Source organism: Molossus molossus, unplaced genomic scaffold, assembly GCF_014108415.1.
Source record: "Molossus molossus isolate mMolMol1 unplaced genomic scaffold, mMolMol1.p scaffold_m16_p_8, whole genome shotgun sequence".
NCBI classification, from domain to species: Eukaryota; Metazoa; Chordata; class Mammalia; order Chiroptera; family Molossidae; genus Molossus; species Molossus molossus.
This window is the reverse complement of record NW_023425402.1, coordinates 29,940,922-29,960,292: the sequence shown is the minus strand read 5'-3', so window position 1 is coordinate 29,960,292 and position 19,371 is coordinate 29,940,922. Positions and strand designations below refer to the sequence as shown.

The window sequence follows — 19,371 nt, the reverse complement described above, 5'->3', positions numbered from 1 at the left end:
AGGGCAGGTGCTGGAGGATGGCCCTCTCGCGATCTGTGGACAGCTCAGGTGTGTTCCCTTCAGCCACGTCCTTTTCTCATTCCCCACAAAGAGCTGGGTGCTCCTACCGTCCTCGTTTTACAGATGAAGAGACTAAACCGACGTTTATACCCTTTCTGTGGTAATTTTTGCTAAACTGTGTTCTGTTGGCATAATATAACACATTGTGCAGAGATTCTACACCGAGCCTACGACATAGCCACTATATTATAGAAAAGATTATGACACTCTTCCTTTGTTGCAGGTTTGTAGAATTTTTAATAAGCTTCATACGGCTTTCTGACAGCCTAAACTGTTCCCAGACTGTTGCTAGTGATTTTGCTCACTTCCTCCACACATTAAACAATTACTCTTTAATTCAAATGCCAGCCTTCCCCTTCCTTCCTTCTGAGCCCAATCCATTGCTGCAACTTTAAAAGAATGTAAGAAAAAAAGTGCACACATTCACTTTCGGAATCATGAGACAACCCGAGATTGCAGAGGGAAAACAATGCATTTAATAGCCCTAAAATAGTCCCAGTAATATCCATTCAGTCTCCTGATTTGATGACGACAGATGTTCCCAGAAGTCCGATCTGGAAATCTGTGTAATAGAGTAATCAGATCAACAAAACGTTGCCTGGTTAAAGATCATAAAGAGATTACTCTAAGGAACTGGAAAGAATCATTTGGATGGTTGAAAGTCCTCATTCTCCTGATCTGGGTGCCTCCGTGTTCTCCCTGGTGCAGCGTGATGGCAATAGTGTCGATGGGGACACAGAGTCTCTTAGCAATGGGCCGGATGTTCATTTTACAGGTTCAAAGATGCCAAAAGACTAAGCCCCCTAAAGTGAGTCACAACTAAGTGTTCAGGGGAAAAACTCACCTGCCCAGTGACACGTGGCTCTCTCCGCAGTGCTATTCAGTAGAAATAGAATGTGAACTGCCTCTATGATTTCATTTGCTAATAACCACATTTTTTAAGGTAAAAAGAAACAAGTGAAGTTTATTTTAATAATAGATTTCATTTCCTTCAATATTTAATGCATATGAAATATTATTAAGAAGTTCCACATCCTTCTCCCTGTACGACATCTACCTCAGTCGGGCCTCGCGGCAGTTCATGTGCCCACGGCCACATGTGGAAGCTGCAGTTGAGACTGAGAAATGCCGAGCGAGTGACAGATCCATTCCTGTGGGCTTTGTTGTCCTCAACTTTCAAAATACACTCACTTCTTCTTTTTTTTTTTTTTTAATCCTCACCCGAGGACATTTTTGCATTTATCTTCAGATAGAGCAGGAGGGAGGAAGAGAGAGAGAAACATTGATGTGAGAGGGACACATCGACTGGTTGCCACCCACATGACCCCAATTGGGCCTGGGGACAAACTGCAACCGAGGTATGTGCCCTTCGTGGGAACCAAACCCAGGACACTCTGGTCCACGGGCTGAAGCTCTAACCGCTGAGCCAAACTAGCCAGGGCCACTCACTTCTTTTTATGAGTAAAAAAGTGTGCCATAGCCCGGCCAGTGTGGCTCAGTGGTTGAGCATCGACCCATGCACCAAGAGGTCATCAGTTCGATTCCCAGTCAGGACACATGCCCAGGTGTGGGCCTGATCCCCAATGATGGGCATGCAGGAGGTGGCTAATCAATGTTCTCGCTCATCCATGTTTCTATCTCTCTCTCCCTCTTCTTTATTCTCCCTAAAGTCAATAAAGGAAAAGAAAAAGAAAAAAGAAAAGTGTGTCATAAACTTAATTCTGATGGGTTGCTAGCATAGATAACACTGTTTGACTATTCAGATAAATATCACACCATTACTCTTTTTAACGAGTTACCCATACATTTCCTTACATTTACAGTTCGGTATAACCTTAACTCATTGTCCTGTTTCTTGGGATCAGCAAAGTCCTCCTTTTCATGTTGACCAAAGTTTAGTCCTCCAGTTCTCTCTGTCTGATCTGAGCTCCCCATTTCATCCTCAGAGTGATATTTCTAAAAGGAAACTTTGGTCATTGCCCAACTACTCAAAGGTCAGACCCCTGTCTGACTCTCTCGTTTCATTTGCTTGCACTCTTCCTTTTTTTAAAAATATGCTTTTATTGATTTTCTTTTTTTTTTTTTAGAGAGAGAGAGGAAGGGAGAGAGAAAGAGAAACATTGATGTGAGAGAGGAACATCGATCGTCTGCCTCCTGCACGCCCCCGACGGGGGATCGAGCCTGAAACCCTCCGAGCTGCACTCTTCATACTTCACGCTACAAGTTGCAAACTCCGCCAGTCTCCTAGGCAGATGACATGCTGTCTTGGCCTTCCCACCTTTGAACACGCTGTTCTTTCTACCTGAAATAATTTTTCCTTTCGTCTGTCAGGTGAATCCCTGTTCATCAGCCAAGCCTCAATTTTCAGTCCAGTTCTACTGAATAAATGTACTGACCATACACTTGTTCCTCAAGGGCAGGGCTTGTACTTTGTTATCTTGGAGTCACCAGCATGTAGCACAGTCTGACAGTGAAATACAGGGAACCTGTTTGCTCACATAACCTAGATGGACTGTGAATTCTATTTTCATTGGTTTTAATGCCAATGGCAAAACACTGTTTGTATTTTTATCTTGTTTCAATTGCAGTACACTTCATTTCCCTGAACTACCAAAAGTGGAATACCCAATGGAAAGTCTTCTTATCTCTGGAACATGAACTATAAATTCCTTCAATAGATTTTTTAAAATAAATATAAAAGGTGATAGATTTGAAAATCCCACATCAGATTTTGGTGAGTTCTGAGAAAGAAAGAAAAAAAAATCTTAGGCCACACATCCCAAAGAAGAAAATGATAAGACTTTAATTAAATATTAAAATGAAGTATTCGACTTATTACACATAATTATCCTACTTGAATAGTTATGTGAAACAAGCAGAAATAAAAGCCTCTGACAACTAGAATCATTTTTCCCAGGATAGCACAATTATTTGCTATATAAACAATAATAACCAGACATAACAAGCTCTTTTATTTTATGTGTTGGATAGCAGAATGAGGATATTTCTTAAGGCTTGTAAAAATTCTAGTTTTACAACTTCCCAAGAGAGCCAACATCTCTTGAGAAGAGATAAGCAATAAAAGGTAATCAAAACAATCCCTTCTTTCCTCTAGCAAGCTGTCTGGAACCAATAAAAATAGATCCTAGGAACATCCTTTCATCTGGGAATACTGTTCCTAACAATCAGGGATGGGGGCTCAAAGTCCCCCTTCCTGTTTCCTGTGGTCCCCTTGACGTGGGGGGAAAGCCATCTGGGACTATTTATGAAGGAAACAGCAGTGAACGAGACATTTGTATGCAAAACTAGATAGAGGCACAGCTGGCTCATGGCACCCCTCAATTCAATCCTACCTTGTCCACACTTGGCCCTTGACTTCTGTGGTTTACCACTTTCTGTTTCTATTAAGTCTCCTTACAGTTTCAAACCTATGGAAACTAGTGTTTGCATAATCCAGCAAGCATCTCAACACAGTAAGAATGAACATTTTATTCTAGACAATGACTTTTTTTTTTACTTCAAGGAAAGTTCTGCTCATTCACCATACGGTCATGGAAACTGGTTGCGGTCCCTTCCCATTTCTTGGCTTTGCTAGCCCTGACCTATGGCTTCAGCTACTGTGAAGGGGCAGGACTAGAAAGCCAGTTTGTTCCGAGCTGTGAATCCCTCTCTAAGTCATAGCCAGTGTTCGGATGCCAGAGCTTGTTTACAAAGCACCTGGGTACATACTTTGTCTGCCAGTGATCTTTTCCATTTCTATAATTAATGCTCAAAATATAAGGTTCTTCTTTCTAAGTAAATTCTCCATTACGCAGAAAGGGCATGCGAGTGGTACATGCAGGCACAGGATCTCAAAACACAGGGCCCTCTGCTGGTTCTGAAATCCCCTACTGAGTCACTGAGAGACTCCATGCTGAGAGCACTTAGGTGTAATTGGTGTGATAGTAAACAGGCTCTCTGGCCAGAGACATCAGCAAACCATAACCCTCCTCCCACAGTACATGTGCAGGTTTATTTTAACATGTGGGTTTGGGTTTTTCCACAGCTGTTAATATCACTCAGCCCAGGTTCAGTGGCCTGGATGCCTTCGGATACACTTCATTCCTGGCTTATTCACGGATCCCAGACATCGCCTTCGATTATGAATTCCACGTGAAGTTTCAGCTAGCAAACAATCACTCGGCACTGCAAAATAACGTCATATTTTTCACTGGACAGAAGGGCCATGGTAAGATTAATTGAACCCTCTAGGACTTGCTTAGGTCCCATAAGAACACTTCGGAGATCCTTTATGGACACTCTAATTGGCCGTGGATACAGGAGACACTTGCTTAGATACAGCCTCTTCCTGTTTTCTGTCTCAAGCATGTCCCTTGTACTTGGTCCTGAGTGTTCAGCAGGTCCCTGACCTTTTCTGTAACCTTGTCCATATTAGGGCTACCTGTTAGGATCAAGGGCAAGAATTCCTGCAAGCCCACACCAAGGCAGAGAGGGTGACCCCGTCACATGAGAAGTGAGCGTCTGGACTTGTCTTTTCCTCTATTTCTTTTTGTCTCATATACGTAGACGGGGAGAAGAGAAATTCTCCATAGGGACAGCATTTGACCCTGTGTTGTTTAGTGGGAATGGATTTCAAACTAAAGACGTAAGAAATGAAGAAAATATTCGGCCTGTACCAAAGTATTCCAGTGCCCTAGAATTGATGGGAAATCACCGTATCAGTTAAATTGGTTCTGCCTTTAAGTAGAAACCAGTTATGCACGTGTGGGATACAGTTACTCCCAAGTGAACAACTAACTAGTTAGGCAATTCACCACTACCTTCTCTGAGCTCAGTGTCCTCACCTGTGAAATCAATATATTCTACTGGAAAAAGACCTTTCTCTCGACCATCTGCAGTTGTGCTCGGGGAATCGCACTGTTTTTTCAGCTCCCTCAGTGACTCTCCTAACAGCACATTGGTTTCCTATTAACACGTGTCTGCAAGGAGCCCAGCCCCCGGTGAAGCACAATGTACCAGCTCCCCACCACCTCTGCGAGGCTGGGGACACTTCCTCATGGGAGTAAGTGCTATTCATTTTCCTTCCAAATTCCGTTCCGATCTCTGCCCCTCTCTGCTGCCGGAACCTCGTGGCCTCCTCCTGACGGCTCTTCCCACCGCCCTTCCTGCCTGCAATCCGTTCTCCAACGTGCAGCAAGAGTTACCTTTTTAAAAGGCGTCTCGCCCTATTTGAACCTTGCTTGACACCTGCCTGACTTTCCACTGTACTCAGAATGAAATCCAAACCTCCTGACCGAGTTCTCCAAGGGCCTCCCCCTGTCTCTAACCTCCACCAGCCACTCCCATCATCTCCGTCCCCTGTCCTCCGGAGATGCGGGAGCCCTGGTCGGCTGGCCCTCTCTGTCCCGGGGCCTTTGCTGGGCTCCTCCCTCCGCCGGGGCAGGGAAGGGCGATCTGAGTGGTCAGAGAGCAGGCTCTGGGCCTGGCTGTGTACCCAGTTTCCCCACCTACAAATTACGTGCTAGTTACTTAATGTCTCTGTGCCTCGGTTTCCTCACCTGTCACATGGGTAAAATAATGGTGCACCCCCTAGTAGAGTTTCGAGGATTGACAGTTAGTACATGAAAAGCATTTAAAATAGCCTTGACCTCAATGAACACTGTTGCTTGTATTTTCTCCAGGAGACCTTCCCAGTCCCCTTCACAAAAGTAGGTCTTATCCCATCCGGTCCAAGTTATTCTCTACCTCTGCTTCCTGTTTATTTCCTCCATGCCCTTACTTCAATTTATAATTCCTTTATCTTTTTTTTTTTTTTTTAATCCTCACCCGAGTATACTTTTCCATTTTTTGTTCAGATAGAGTGGGAGGGAGAGAGAGAAACATCGATGTGAAAGGGACACATCGAGTGGCTGCCACCCGCACGACCCATCCAGGGCCGGGGACAAATTGCAATCAAGGTACGTGCCCTTAGTGGGAACCGAACCTGGATCTCTCTGGACTGCAGGCCGACGCTCTAACCGCTGAGCCAAACCAGCCAGGGCCCTTATCTATTTTTAAGTAGCTGTTTCTTGTCTGTCTCCACTAGAGAGGGGGAGCTCGGTGTGGACACAGCCCAAGTCATCCCCTTTGACTTTATGTGCCTACACTGAGCACACAGCAGTACTGAATGAATGAGAAGAACCACAGTAAGAACAGATAATTGTACCCCAAAAAAATTTTTTAAAGAACAGATCATGGCATGATATGTAAATCAGCAACATAGTTGCTGCACAAAGGGACTTAAAAAGTAGCCACTATTTGGGGTTCCCCGTCAAATGCCATCCTCTCCATTAGAATGTCCCCAGAGGCTACCCTGCCCCTACTCCTTTGGTAAATCTCCCCCATCTCCTGCATGTTGATAGCCTGTCCGCTCAGGATTGGATTCTTTCTGCCAGGCTTTGGTTGGCGAGATATCTCTCATTTATAGAAATGGTATCCCCATTATCACTGTATCATGCACAAAGCTTCTCTCAGGTGGTTTTAATAACTACTCTGTTGAATGACTGCAGAAATCACGAAGGGAAGAAGGACTAAAGGAATTCCCACTCTTCACTCTTTAATCCTCATACCTTTCATCATATGTTTATCAATTATATCCTTTTCATTAGCAAACAACAACAAAAAAGAAACCTAGCGAATGAAAAATTCAAATGAGCATTACACACCCTGGGTCCTTCTTATTTTAAAACATTATCTTTTAAATCCTGAACGATTCACAGAAGGAGAACTCAAACAAGGCATTAACACTTGGTTCATGAAAATACTGCCACCAAATAACTTTTCCGTATTCTTTTTTTTTTTTTTTTTTTTTTTCTGTTTATTTATTTATTTTTTTGTTACAGATATTTTACCTTTTTACCCCATTGGCACCCCCCACCCCACCCCCCCTCCACCCTGTCCCGGGCTTAGTTGTCCATGTCCATTGGTCATGCATACATGCATATATAACTTTTCCGTATTCTAAACACAACATCAAACTTCTCAGAAAAGGGGGGGGGGGCAATGTTTTGGCCACAGCTTTTCTAAGTCGTGGAATTTTACATGTGACATTTTGTGATTTTTCTCCACTAATTTTATTTGTATGTATGGATATGAATGCTAATTTTGAACTTGGCATTTGTAGGTTGACAGCGTGGTTAAATAAAGGCTAAATGAACAGGTAGGTAATTTGTGGAGGCTTCAGTTTCTCTGTGAAAACGAAATCTGAAACATGCAATTCCACAGTGTACCACCAGAGGGAGCAAGAACACCAGCAAAAAAATGCAAGTAGCACTAAACTGCTTTTAAAGCAATGCTTCTCCAAGTAGGACCTCTTCCCTCCTGTATCAGAATCACAGGAGGGTGCTTGTTAAAACGCTAATTCCCAGGCCTTCTTGAATTAAATAACAGAATTTTCCCAAGTACCTTAGGTGCTTGTTATGTAACTAATACTTGAGAGCAACCTCTCAAAACCTTGAGGGACCAGCTAAATTAGACCACATATGAGGACGGACTAAGAAATGTAATCATTGCCCATAGTGTAATGTGTAGGGATGATTCATCAGTTTGTGTATCACAAAGTTATTCACTGAAGAAAGACATATTTCTTTAAAATATTTAATGATGAATATTAACCACAAAATGTGAAATGATCTATTCTACATACGAAACTATGATCCCAGTCAGGCTATTTTTCATGGCGATAGGAACTCCAAATGAAGATGTTATTCTTGTTTTTCAGTAGCATCGATCTCTGACCTGTATGCTGGGTGTTAGCACTAAAATTACCATCCCATACGCTGCTTTTGTCTTTCTTAGGTTAAAAAATGCACAAAACCACAGAGCTTCTATAATAACTTGAAATGTAAGCCAACCTCTAATTTCTGACATGACCACATGAAAAGGCAAAGAACCTTCATTCCCCAGCACTGATTATACTCTTCCCTGGTCACTGGTTTTTCCAGTTTATTCTCACTGAGCTCTCTGGACAGATTATCCTTTCAAACATTTCAGCTTGAAAATCTGTCTCTTGACTTGCGATTTTAACCTAAACTAATTCCCTTCCTATGCTTTTACCACCATATTTGGCATTTCCTTCAGTATCTCTTCTTCCATTTCTACCCCACACACACACACACACACACACACACACATCCTTAAAAATGCCTGCCTATGGTTTATTCTTCCAGAAATCACCTGTATGTTCAGCAGTTCACAGATGACGACGTTATCGTCTCTCCTTTGGGGGCTGGCATAAACGTTCTGTTCCAGCCAGAAACCCAGGAGTCACCTGCATATCCGTCTCTCCCTTTTATTCATTTGACAAATATCTGCTGGGAGCCCAGATGAGCCATTCTTCAAGGTGCTGAAGAGACCATTATGAACAAGATAGACAAGGTCCTTGTCTTCTCTTCACTCTATCCCCACATTCTACCAAATGCCAGCATCTGTCCATTTTACCTCCCCATTCATTCCTTTTTTTCCCCTCTTTCTATTCTCTTTCTTCTCCTCATTGGCCCCAGCTTACTTGCAATAACCTCCATTCCAGTACCCCTGCCCAGTCATGTCCCTCTTCCTCTCTATTTTCTGTTTTGCTACAGGGGAATCAGACCACCTAAGATCCTTTACATAACTGCACAGATGTTTATCCACCCCATTTGTATAATCGTTTTTCCTTCAATCCACTCTCCACTCAGCAGGATTTGTGCACCGGTACATTCAGCGTCATATCACTATGTCCTTCCCTTTGGTGTTTTGCACAGGCTGTTCCCTCTTCCCGAGCTAGTCACACTTTGTTTTGTGCCTCCAAAACACTTCTGTTCTTTAAGCCTCAGCTGACAAGATCATTCTTCTTTGAAGTCTTTAACACTTCCAAGAAAATGTAAGAATTAGTCTCACTGCCGTTTGCCGGTAACAATGACCATGTGTTACTGTCACTGTGTGTCTGGACCTCTTGGAGAACTGTCCCGTGGTGTTTTTCTTAGACCCACAGTGGCTGCCACACACAGACACGCATTACAGTTTTTGAAAGAATGAATACCAGTGGACAACACTAAACCAGCCCGGCCGGTGTGGCTCAGTGGATTGAGCATCGGCCCATGCACTGAGCGGCCCCGGTTCGATTCCCGGTCAGGGCACATTCCTGACTTGTGGGCTTGGTCCCCAGCAGGGGGCGTGCAGGGGGCAGCTGATCAATGTTTCTCTCTCACATCGATATTTCACCTCTTTCTCCCTAAAACATCAATAAAAACATATTTAAAAAAAAAAAATACTAAACCCGAGGGCAGAGACCATATCTGGTACTCAGAGCGCCTATCACAGCACCTAGTACACGAACACAGACCTCACTGAATGAGAAGTACCTAAGTGACAGAACAGCCGGCATTCGGAGGGTAGGAATCCCATCCAGCTGGAACAGCCGGGGCATGCGTTCCCTTTCGTGTGCGTCTCACCCTTTCCTTCCACTGCACCTGGCACTCCCAGTTCACTCTCTCCCAGCCGGGCTACTCCACCCGAGATCGTCACCCCATTCACTACCCCGCCCCCAGCTTCCTCCGCCTGGAGGCCGCCAGGCCGTCCACGCTTCCACGCTGCCCATCGTGCGACCGCCCCTGCCCAGTCCGTGTCTCCTCCTATCCTGTCTACACAAACCTGTGCAGGACTTGCCATTTACATCTCATAATTTGGGATACTGTTTTGTCATCCACAGTCACTACTTTGAATCTTAAGAAGCTACCCTTTCCCTAAGTCAGAAACATTAGAATAACGGCAATTGCATCGTTTTAGTCTTGTCCCTCAGCAAGGTTCATCTTAAATTCTTTTCGGACGAGCCATGACTTCAATTTTCTTTTGTATCCCCAACTGCATCATTCACGTGGCGGGTACTGAGTGAGAAATCAATAATTACTGTTATTGATTCTTTCACGAACAGAAAGACTCTCTGTGGACAGAGAGTATCCTGGTAGCTGATAACACTGTGTAAACATAGATTAATCTGGATTGTAGTGAAGAAGTTGGGACTGAAGTAAAAGAAGGAGGTGAGAGACATGCATCCCTGTTCATATCATTGAAATGTAAGTTAAAATCTCAATATTAGCCCATATTAAAAAGGTATAATGAGCCCTGGCTGATGTTGCTCAGTGGTTAGACCATAGGCCTCACACACTAAAGGGTCATGGGTTCAATTCACAGTCAAGGACATGTACCTGGGTTGCATATTCGATCCCCAGCCCCTGTCGGGGCAACTAATCGATGTGTTTCTCTCACATCAATGTTTCTCTCTTCTCCTCCTCCCTCCCTCCCTTTCACTCCCTCTAAAAATCAATGGGAAAAATATCCTCTGGTGAGGATTAACAACAACAACAAAAAGATATAATGCCACAATGGAATTTTTCCGACAGAAATCTGTAACTCCCTGGATACCTGACCCGCGTGCCTAAGCCCTTTGTGGGCAGGGCTCTCTGTAGGTCACTGGCATGCAGGTCTTCGATGCTGCAATAATTAGGAAAGATTTCCTCGTATTCCACACCTACAATTGCTTGCTTACTTCAAGCCCTTAGTTATCAACTGTACCAGAAATAAAGTTAATAAATATAGCTTGATGTTTTTCTGTGGGGGAAAAAAAATGAATGTCCTCTACAGTGCAGAAAAAGACAAATGAAGAGGGGAGTGTCCCAGAAACCCATCAGCTCCGCTGTTTTTTGAGAGCCGTGGTGTGGATCAGGCAGAAGGAAGATCTGGTGAATGAGAGCAGGCTGCCGCCGATTCCTTAACTAGCACGACTCCCAGGCCCACGGGGCTGAGGCATTTTATTAACATAGATACCGGTGTATGCTGTCAGGAAAATGCTCATTATCTTCTTCTGTAGTCACATCAGAGGGACTAGAAATCGTCAGAATTTCTTCCTGACAACCTCAAACTACCAAATCTTAGTTTTCATGAAATTGAATATCTGCGACATTAACATCAGAGCTGTCTGTTACTGAATGATTTCAGTTCTTAAGATTGTTCAAAAAAGTTAAACTCATTCACTTTACTGACTGAGACATGTATGAAAACGGTCGTATTTTACCAGTGCTCAAGCAGGGTTAAAAATGACAAAAATGTGTAGGTTCTCACACTCACACACAAACACTCTTTTTTGAAATTTATGTGAAAGTACCTTTAAGCACAGTTAAATGGGTGACTTTGGTGTCACAGAATATCCAGAGGGCCCTGGCCGGTTTGGCTCAGCTGTTAGAGCGTCAGCCAGCAGACAGAGAGACTGGGTTCGGTTCCCACTAAGAGCATGTACTTCAGTTGCAGTTTGTCCCTGGCCCCGGTTGGGGTCGTGTGGCAGCCAGTTAATGTGTCTCACTTACATCACTGTTTCTCTCTCTCTTCCTCCCTTTCTCCCTCCCGCTCTATCTGAAGATAAATGCAAAGATGTTCTCAGGTGTGGATTAAAAAAATAGAACATCCAGAGGGAAAAAAAAATCAAAGAGAAGGGGCCAAGGGCAAATCCGGGCCAAGGGCAAATCCACTACAAGCCCACATCATCATTATTTCTTTTCTTTTTTTTATTCTCACCCGAGGACATTTTTCGATATTTTGTTCAGATAGAGTGGGAGGGAAAGAGGGAGAGAAAACATCGACGTGAAAGGGACATGTAGAGTGGATGCCAACCATGGCCAGGGACAAACTGCAACCGAGGTACATGCCCTTAGCAAGGACCGAACCCGGATCTCTCCGGACCGCAGGCTGATGCTCTAACCGCTGAGCCAAACCAGCCAGGGCCATTATTTCTTTTCTCTACACTTCCAGTGAGCAGCTGTGGTCCATCTAATGGAATTCAGGTTTACACATAAACTGGTGCTGCATTCCTTGTTCTCACAGTCTTTCCTCTGACGGCACACAGCCAGAGAAAGCGGACTTCCCTCTTTTTCCACTTTCAGATCCGTTCGTTCAAGAGACAGAAAAATGTGGGCTATATGTCGCCCCACAAAATGCATTTTATCCCCCCTTCGTGTGCCGTGACCATCACCCTCACCCCACAGTCTGCCCACTGGCACAGCTGTGAGTCAGGGCACCATCTTGACTTGGCCCCAAACCCCAGCCAGTCCCCATTGCCCACGTTTTCATCACTGAGTCCCCTGAAGTAGATGCTACATGGTCCCCTCTGTGCACAATGAGGAGTGAAGAAACCCCATGGGCAGGCTGTGTACGGTTCTGATGCTTTCAAAGCTCTGGGGCAGCCATCGTTTAATGGGCACATCAACAGAACAGGACGCTGAAACTTTGCCACTGTGGTCAGAAGGGGCACAGATCTTAGAATCAGCAGAAACTATGCTCCTCAAGGGTCCATCCAAAATCTCCCGTCATCTTAATTCTCCTTTAGCACCCACTAAAGCAGAGACTGTCACTGAATATAGAATAAAAATCGCTCAAATGTCTGGAATCTTATACCACTCAATTTGTATCGTGCTGGTAGGTGAGATTCCATTCTTTGGGGTCTTATTTCTCACATATCAGTCTAGACATATTTTTTCCCTTAGCTTTGATTCTAATCCCATAAATGTCTTCCATTATTTTTCTAAAATCATTCACACTTTTCTCTCTCTTCATTCATATTCATTTAGCTCTCTTTCTAAACACTGAATAGACCCTCTCATAGCCATGAACGGTCAACTAAAACATCTTTGTTTATCTTAGTGTCTCTGTGCCAACATCATTGTACAACAATGTCAAGAATATGTGATAAAACGGTAGGTTCTGTCTTTCAGAAATCGAAAAGCTTTACAGACCCTAGCACTGTACCCAAATGTTTTCAGGAAGTGTGTCTGACACCAGGAATGGTGGTTTTGGGAGGCAAATCCATCCAGGGGTCAGGAGCTACTTAGCAAGCAGGTGCATTGGACGGGAAAGTCACGGCATCGTCTCGCGACTCCCCTCGCGTCCTTTCGCTCACTCGGGGCAGGACAGGAGGAGGGGAGAGGAGAAGTCTGCTTGCCACTTGGGATTTCTGAATCCATTTGAAAAGATCTTTTAAAACAGTAACTATTGCTACGGACAATCCTATGAAGTGTTAGTATTTTCATTGCCATGTCTCCGAAAGAAGGAAAAAGAGGATGTGAGTGGCCGGAAATCACATTAGCACAGAGGCCTAGATGAAGTGCCCATGTGCGTGTAGCTCACCCCTGTTGTGAGTCCATTATCATTTTCAGAGGGTAAGTTAGATGTGATACTTGGCACTATTTTATCGTATTGAAAGGACAGTTCAAAGAAATAATAAGTCACACTCACTCTTTCTTTTCTAATAAATTGACATTTTATTCTAAATGAAACACTACTGGCATTAAAAGATCGTTGGATCAGTGGAATGAGAATTATCAGGTTTCTCTGGTGTTTCAAGGTCACAAGACTAACCTTTAACTGGAGGGTGCTGAAATACACACGGATTTCATGGTGCTGCCTATGTTTTATTTTTATTTTTTTTTCAATTAGAGTTTACATTCAGTATTATTCTGTATTAGTTTCTGATGTATAGCAAAGTGATTAGAAAAGTATGTGTTTTACAGAGTTACATAAATGTTCTAGACTCCCAAAATGCTGCCTCAGAACTAGCCAAGGAACAGCCTGAACAGAATGGTTCTGAACCCTCGACCAGGCTCCTGAGAGAGGTCTGCCTCTTCCCAACCTCACAGGCTGATTTCTGAGGGGTCTTTCCAAGCAGACCAGTGAGGGCGCGCATGCGCAGCTTTATGGTTTACAACACACAGCGATGGACCCGAATCAGCGGGAGGAACAGCTGGACAGGTGTGCCCAGTTCTCTCCAATGCACGGCCTGAGTTAATTCTTCTGCACATATGTCTCATTCTTCCTTTTGCGATCTTCGTTAGGAATCTGCAGATCAAAGCACTAGCTACTCTTCTTCAGGCCTTCCTTCAAGAAAAGCTAATTACTTATAATTGACTTGGGTTGTTTGTTTGTCTGTTTTTTTGTTTTTCAAAAGAACTCCATTACAATCACCATAAAATGCAAGGTTGCTCACAGTTCTGCCTATCTGTTCTCTTTATTTTGTTTCTCTCTTTTTCCTCCAGATCAAACTGACCTGGATGATTTCTCCTGGGCAAACTATCTGACACCTTTGATACCTTTCCTCACTCCTATATAATAGATTTCCCCTTCTTGTCCATACCAGCCAACTAAAGACAATACTGATGAGGCCCAGTCAGGATGGGCAACCACTGATATAAATAGTAAAACCTTTGGGCTTAAAAACAAACCACAAACAAACAAATAATCTAGTAAACACTTCTAAATAATTGAGGAAACAAAATGCCACAAACTTAACTATGATCACCTGCTTGTGATGCAAGCATTTTCTTTTATTTTTTCTCCACAGGTTCTCTGTATTTAGGAATTATTACCATCTCACCATCTACCCCTAATGCATCCCACAATTCCAAGAGCCATCTGAGATGGTGTGGAATGGCCTGGCTACGCTCTGTCATCTTTCCTTCCAGACTCTCCATGGTAGCGTCCTTCACCTCGCTTGTCATCACCACTTTTTTTTATCATGGCTTCCACTGCACCGTCTTCACCGAGGCTAAGTTCTTGCTTTGGTTGCTAAGCACTGCTGGTTAGGAGGCTGGTGCTATTCTGACCTCTGCCTCTGGTCGCCTCCCACTACATGACTTCGGCTAAACAACACTGTGAGTTGTTAAAACATGGCTTGTCACAGCACACCCATGTCAAAGCTCCTGCCTGGCAGACACTGCAATTGAGTTGTGACTTCTTGCCAGCCAAAGGGAGACCAAGTTAGTTTGTTTTTGTGTACATTCTGAAAGGACTTTATTCACTTCCTCCATCTCGTTTTTCTTAACCACTCTTCATCTAAAGTTGTTTCCTTCCTCCCCATTACCACTGGCACAGCATCATCTCTCTAAACCCTCCCTTCTTAGCATCAGCTCCTAGGTAATATCCAACAAGTATCCTTTGCTTCATCGAAAAATATTCTTCCTAAACCTGGTTTCATTAAGAGTCACTGTGGATTTGTGCTGTGCATGCCAATGAGCTTAGTTCTAATTCTTTTCACACAAAAAAAAGAACACCTCACTGTATCAATCACTAAAAATCTCTTTATATAATATTAATGCTGAATATCATCTGTTGCTTTATGAATTAACCAATGTAAAAATACAAATTGCCCATATATTTCTCAAAGTTACTCAAAGAATAGTGTTCTACTAAAACAGTGAATCTGAGAATGACATTAGTCCATAGCATCGGTGGTCGTTTGAAGTACGGCATTGCTTATATTATTATGTGTGAAACTGAGAAACTCCCATTACAATAAATTACAAGAGAGTGACATAAGATATCTGCATGCATGGTAACAAACTGTAATTTCAAGTCACTGTACTGGGCCTCCATGGTTGAACCCACGTTTCTCCAGTCGGGTCAGAGTGATGCCCTGAAGCAAGCAGGGCTATCGCTTTAAGGGGAAAAAAGGGAAAAGAAGAATTCTACTCCCAAAGCCACCTGGGAGTAGATGTGTGCTCCAGCATGAAGACCAGGCTTGGTATTGGAGAAGCAGGGGAAGAACGTGGGATTCACAGAGCTGAGGTCAGGCCATAGCGGAGAGGAAAAGGAATAAAACATGCATTCATTGAGTGCCTAGTATGTGCACTGAATATCACCGAATCCTTAGAATCTTCTTAGAGGACGTTTTTATCCCCCTTGTTCCTCAGAGCGGAGCACTCAGGAGAGCTCATGCTGGGAGGGGACACAGCTCCAGCCAGATGCTCTCTCCTTCTGCTGCCCAGAGATGGGTAAGAACAGGCCTCACAGGCTGTCTGTCTCAGAGGCAGCCCCAGCCCCCAGCTGCTCTGTGGCCATCCGCATCACCCCGAAAACCCTGCAGCAGATTTCCCGCCCCACAAGTTTGTGTCGCACCTACCTACAAAGTCTCCCAACAGCTTCCGATGCATGCCTCAATCTAGTTTCACTTTGCTCTTCCCAGGTTTGCTTTAGGAAGGCAACAGAGGTCCCCCTCGTGGACGGCTGCGTACTTTGGGGGGCCCATTGCAAAATGAACATGGAGGGTTCCTTGTTCGGCAAGCAGAGAAACAATGCCTTTAAAGGCACTAGAAGCATTTTGCTTTTCTTCAGTGGTCTTTCAGCATGATTGGTATCGAATGGCCTGTACAGGTACATGTGATTCTTTCTTATCACAACAGTGAAACGCTGACAAAATTGTCAACTGTTTCATCCCTTGAGACAAGCACATCTGTCCACACGACCACCAGCCTGCTGCTGGGCAAAGAAGGATGGACAGGAAAAACAGCAGGGACTTCCCTCTCTTTCCCTTCCCCTCTCTGCCATCATTTTGGATGTAAATAATGAGCTGATATAGGGAAGCAACAGGAGTAAGAAAGAAATTAGAAGGTTTCCTGGTCATTCAAGTTTCTCAGACCACCATTGCCTTTCTGCGCTTGAAGCAAATTGCGGTTCCCCTGGAAAGCATGGCAGGTCAGCAACCCCACCTCCTCGGCTGCTGGACGGAACGTTTTCCTTTTACTTTTTTGGAGTCTCAGGGAATTCCCAGGACTTTGGCCATTCTGTTCTCATGGGATATCACAAACCCTACATGCGAATGGATGGCCAGAAACAAACAACGTAGTACATCTGTATCACCTCTGTTCCTGCTTGTGATCCACTGTCCCGTGACTTCACTTTCCAAACACAGCTTCAAAGAATTTCAAGAAGTGACAGCATTAAGCAAGGATGGGGTCCTTCTGAGAGCAGAGCCCTTTGTGAAAACACAGGTCACACAGGCCCTGCTAGAGTTATTAACACCAGTCCAGCTTGGTGTAAAAATAGATGGGGAGCCTACTAATACAATATATCCTGAACCTACCTAGCTTCAAGGATTCTCATGTAAGTTCTAGAATCTGTATTCTTGATAAGCTCTCTGAGTAACTGGGATAGACTTCCAGGTTTACAAAACACCACCCTAGAGCAATTCCAAGTCCCTGAAGTATGCCCACCTTCCAGGCACCAGCCCTGGTTGTCAACTGCTTTTCTTTCTCTTATCTACTCCATCACCCACCACCAAGGTGGACTCTAACAGAAAGTCCGGAGAGGAAGAAGTGACAGAGGGAAGGAAAACAGGGGCTGTAAATAAGATGCTGTCACCCTGGCCGGTTTGGCTCAGCGGTTGGAGTGTCGGCCTGCGGTACAGAGAGACCCGGGTTCGGTTCCCGCTAAGGGCACGTACCTCGGTTGCAGTTTGTCCCCGGCCCTGGTTGGTCGCGCGGATGGCAGCCACTCGATGTGTCCCTTCACGTCGATGTTTCTCTCTCTCTCTCTTCCTCTCTCTCCCTCCCGCTCTATCTGAACAAAAAATGGAAAAATGTCCTCAGGTGAGGATAAAAATATAAAAATAAAAAAAATAAGATGCTGTCAACTGCTTGGTAGTCTGATCGGCACCCTGGCTCACTGATGCCCACCCCTTGGAACATCTACTCCTATGCTCTGTCAGCAGGAGCATCTCTGCACTGAAGTCGATCTCTTTCCCCAGACTGCTCCTTGCCGAGCTCCTAGCCCCATGACCAACCCTGCCTTTCTTTCTGGCTCCTTAAACCAGCTTCTTCAGGACCACCTTCAACTTATCCCTCTTCCTCAACTCTTCACACCAAGTCGATCTGTTATTTCAAAATGTCCTTCCAGATCACACAAAAATGCCTCCTGTTTTCTCTGCCTGCCCTGTCACGGCCTTGATTTACTTAGACCTTATTCTTTCCTCTCTTCAGTCACTTGAATGACCATCTAATGAGGCTCCTCATCAGCTTCCATGTCTGCGTTCAGCGTTGCTACAAGATCCTTCTAACATCCAGATCTAATGGAATTCTCTTATTCAAAATCCTTTCATGGCTTCTGGGAGTCTCGAGCAAAATATTTAAATCCATTATTGTTGTATGTTAGGCCCTTTAAAGATATGGCTCTTTTTGCAACCCACTGTATGGGAGAGCATAATTGCCAATGATATATCAGATAAGGGGTTAATTTCCAATATATATAAAGTGCTCATACAACTCAACAAAAGGAAGACAAAGAACCCAAATAAAAAATGGGCAGAGGAACTAAATAGACACCTCTCCAAACAGGACATACAAATGGCTAAGAGACATATGAAGAGATGCTCAACATCACTGATCATCAGAGAGATGCAAATTAAAACAACAATGAGGTATCACCTCACACCTGTCAGAATGGCCACCATCAACAAATCATCAAACAACAAGTGTTGGCGAGGGTGTGGAGAAAAGGGGACCCTAGTATACTGCTGGTGGGAATGCAGACTGGTGCAGCCACTATGGAAAACAATATGGTGTTACCTCAAAAAATTAAAAATTGAACTGCCATTTGACCCAGTGATCCCACTTCTAGGAATAAACACTAAGAAGCCTGAAACACCAATCAGAAAGAATATATGTACCCCCATGTTCGTAGCAGCACTATTTACAATAGCTAAGATCTGGAAACAGCCCAAACGTCCATCAGTAGACAAATGGCTAAAAAAGCAGTGGTACATATACACAATGGAGTACTATGCAGCTGTAAGAAAGAAAGATCTCTTATCCTTTGAGACGACATGGAGGGACCTGAAAAGTGTCATCCTAAGCGAAACAAGCCAAACAGAGAAAGACAAGTATCATATGATCTCACTTATTTGTGGAATATAATGAACATAACAGTCTGAGGAATGGGATAGTCCCAGAGACGTGGAAGTGGGGTACAGACTGACAATCCCCAGAAGAGTGGGTGGGGGGAGAGATAAGCCACAGAACTTAAATGCATGTATGATGAACAATGGACATGGACAACAGAGTTGGGGACAGGGCGGGGAGGGAGGGGGAGGGGGAATCAGTGGATGAAAAAGGAGAAACATCTGTAACAAAAATAAATTAATTAAATAAATAAATAAAGTTGATAGATAGATAGATAAAAGATATGGCTCTTTCTGCCGCAGACACTGAGTGCCAGCCGGGCCCAGCGCCCAGCAGTTCTGGAAGCACACCTGCTTCCTGCTCCTCCTGGGCTCTTACAGTTACTTCCCTCTGCTTCCAACAGCCCTCTTCAGCCCTTCACCTTTCCTCATCGACCAACCAAATTCTTGCCTGTCGTTTTATGGGTCTGCTAAGAACCCAACTTAAAAATTGCCTCCTTTTTAATTTCCTAACACTCCTCCTAGCCCGTCTTAATAACTGACCCCCACTGCTGCCTCTCCTCTGCTCCCCATGGCACTTG

The 19,371-nt window shown here is 44.1% G+C and overlaps 1 protein-coding gene across 1 annotated transcript in view; it reads left to right on the top strand.

Annotated features, from left to right (window-relative positions):
* EYS (eyes shut homolog) overlaps nucleotides 1–19,371 on the top strand; it is a 1,629,530-nt gene that overhangs the window by 1,558,475 nt on the left and 51,684 nt on the right. The window contains 1 exon segment of the mRNA XM_036248740.1: nucleotides 4,106–4,288. Coding sequence (XP_036104633.1) covers nucleotides 4,106–4,288 — 183 coding nt within the window.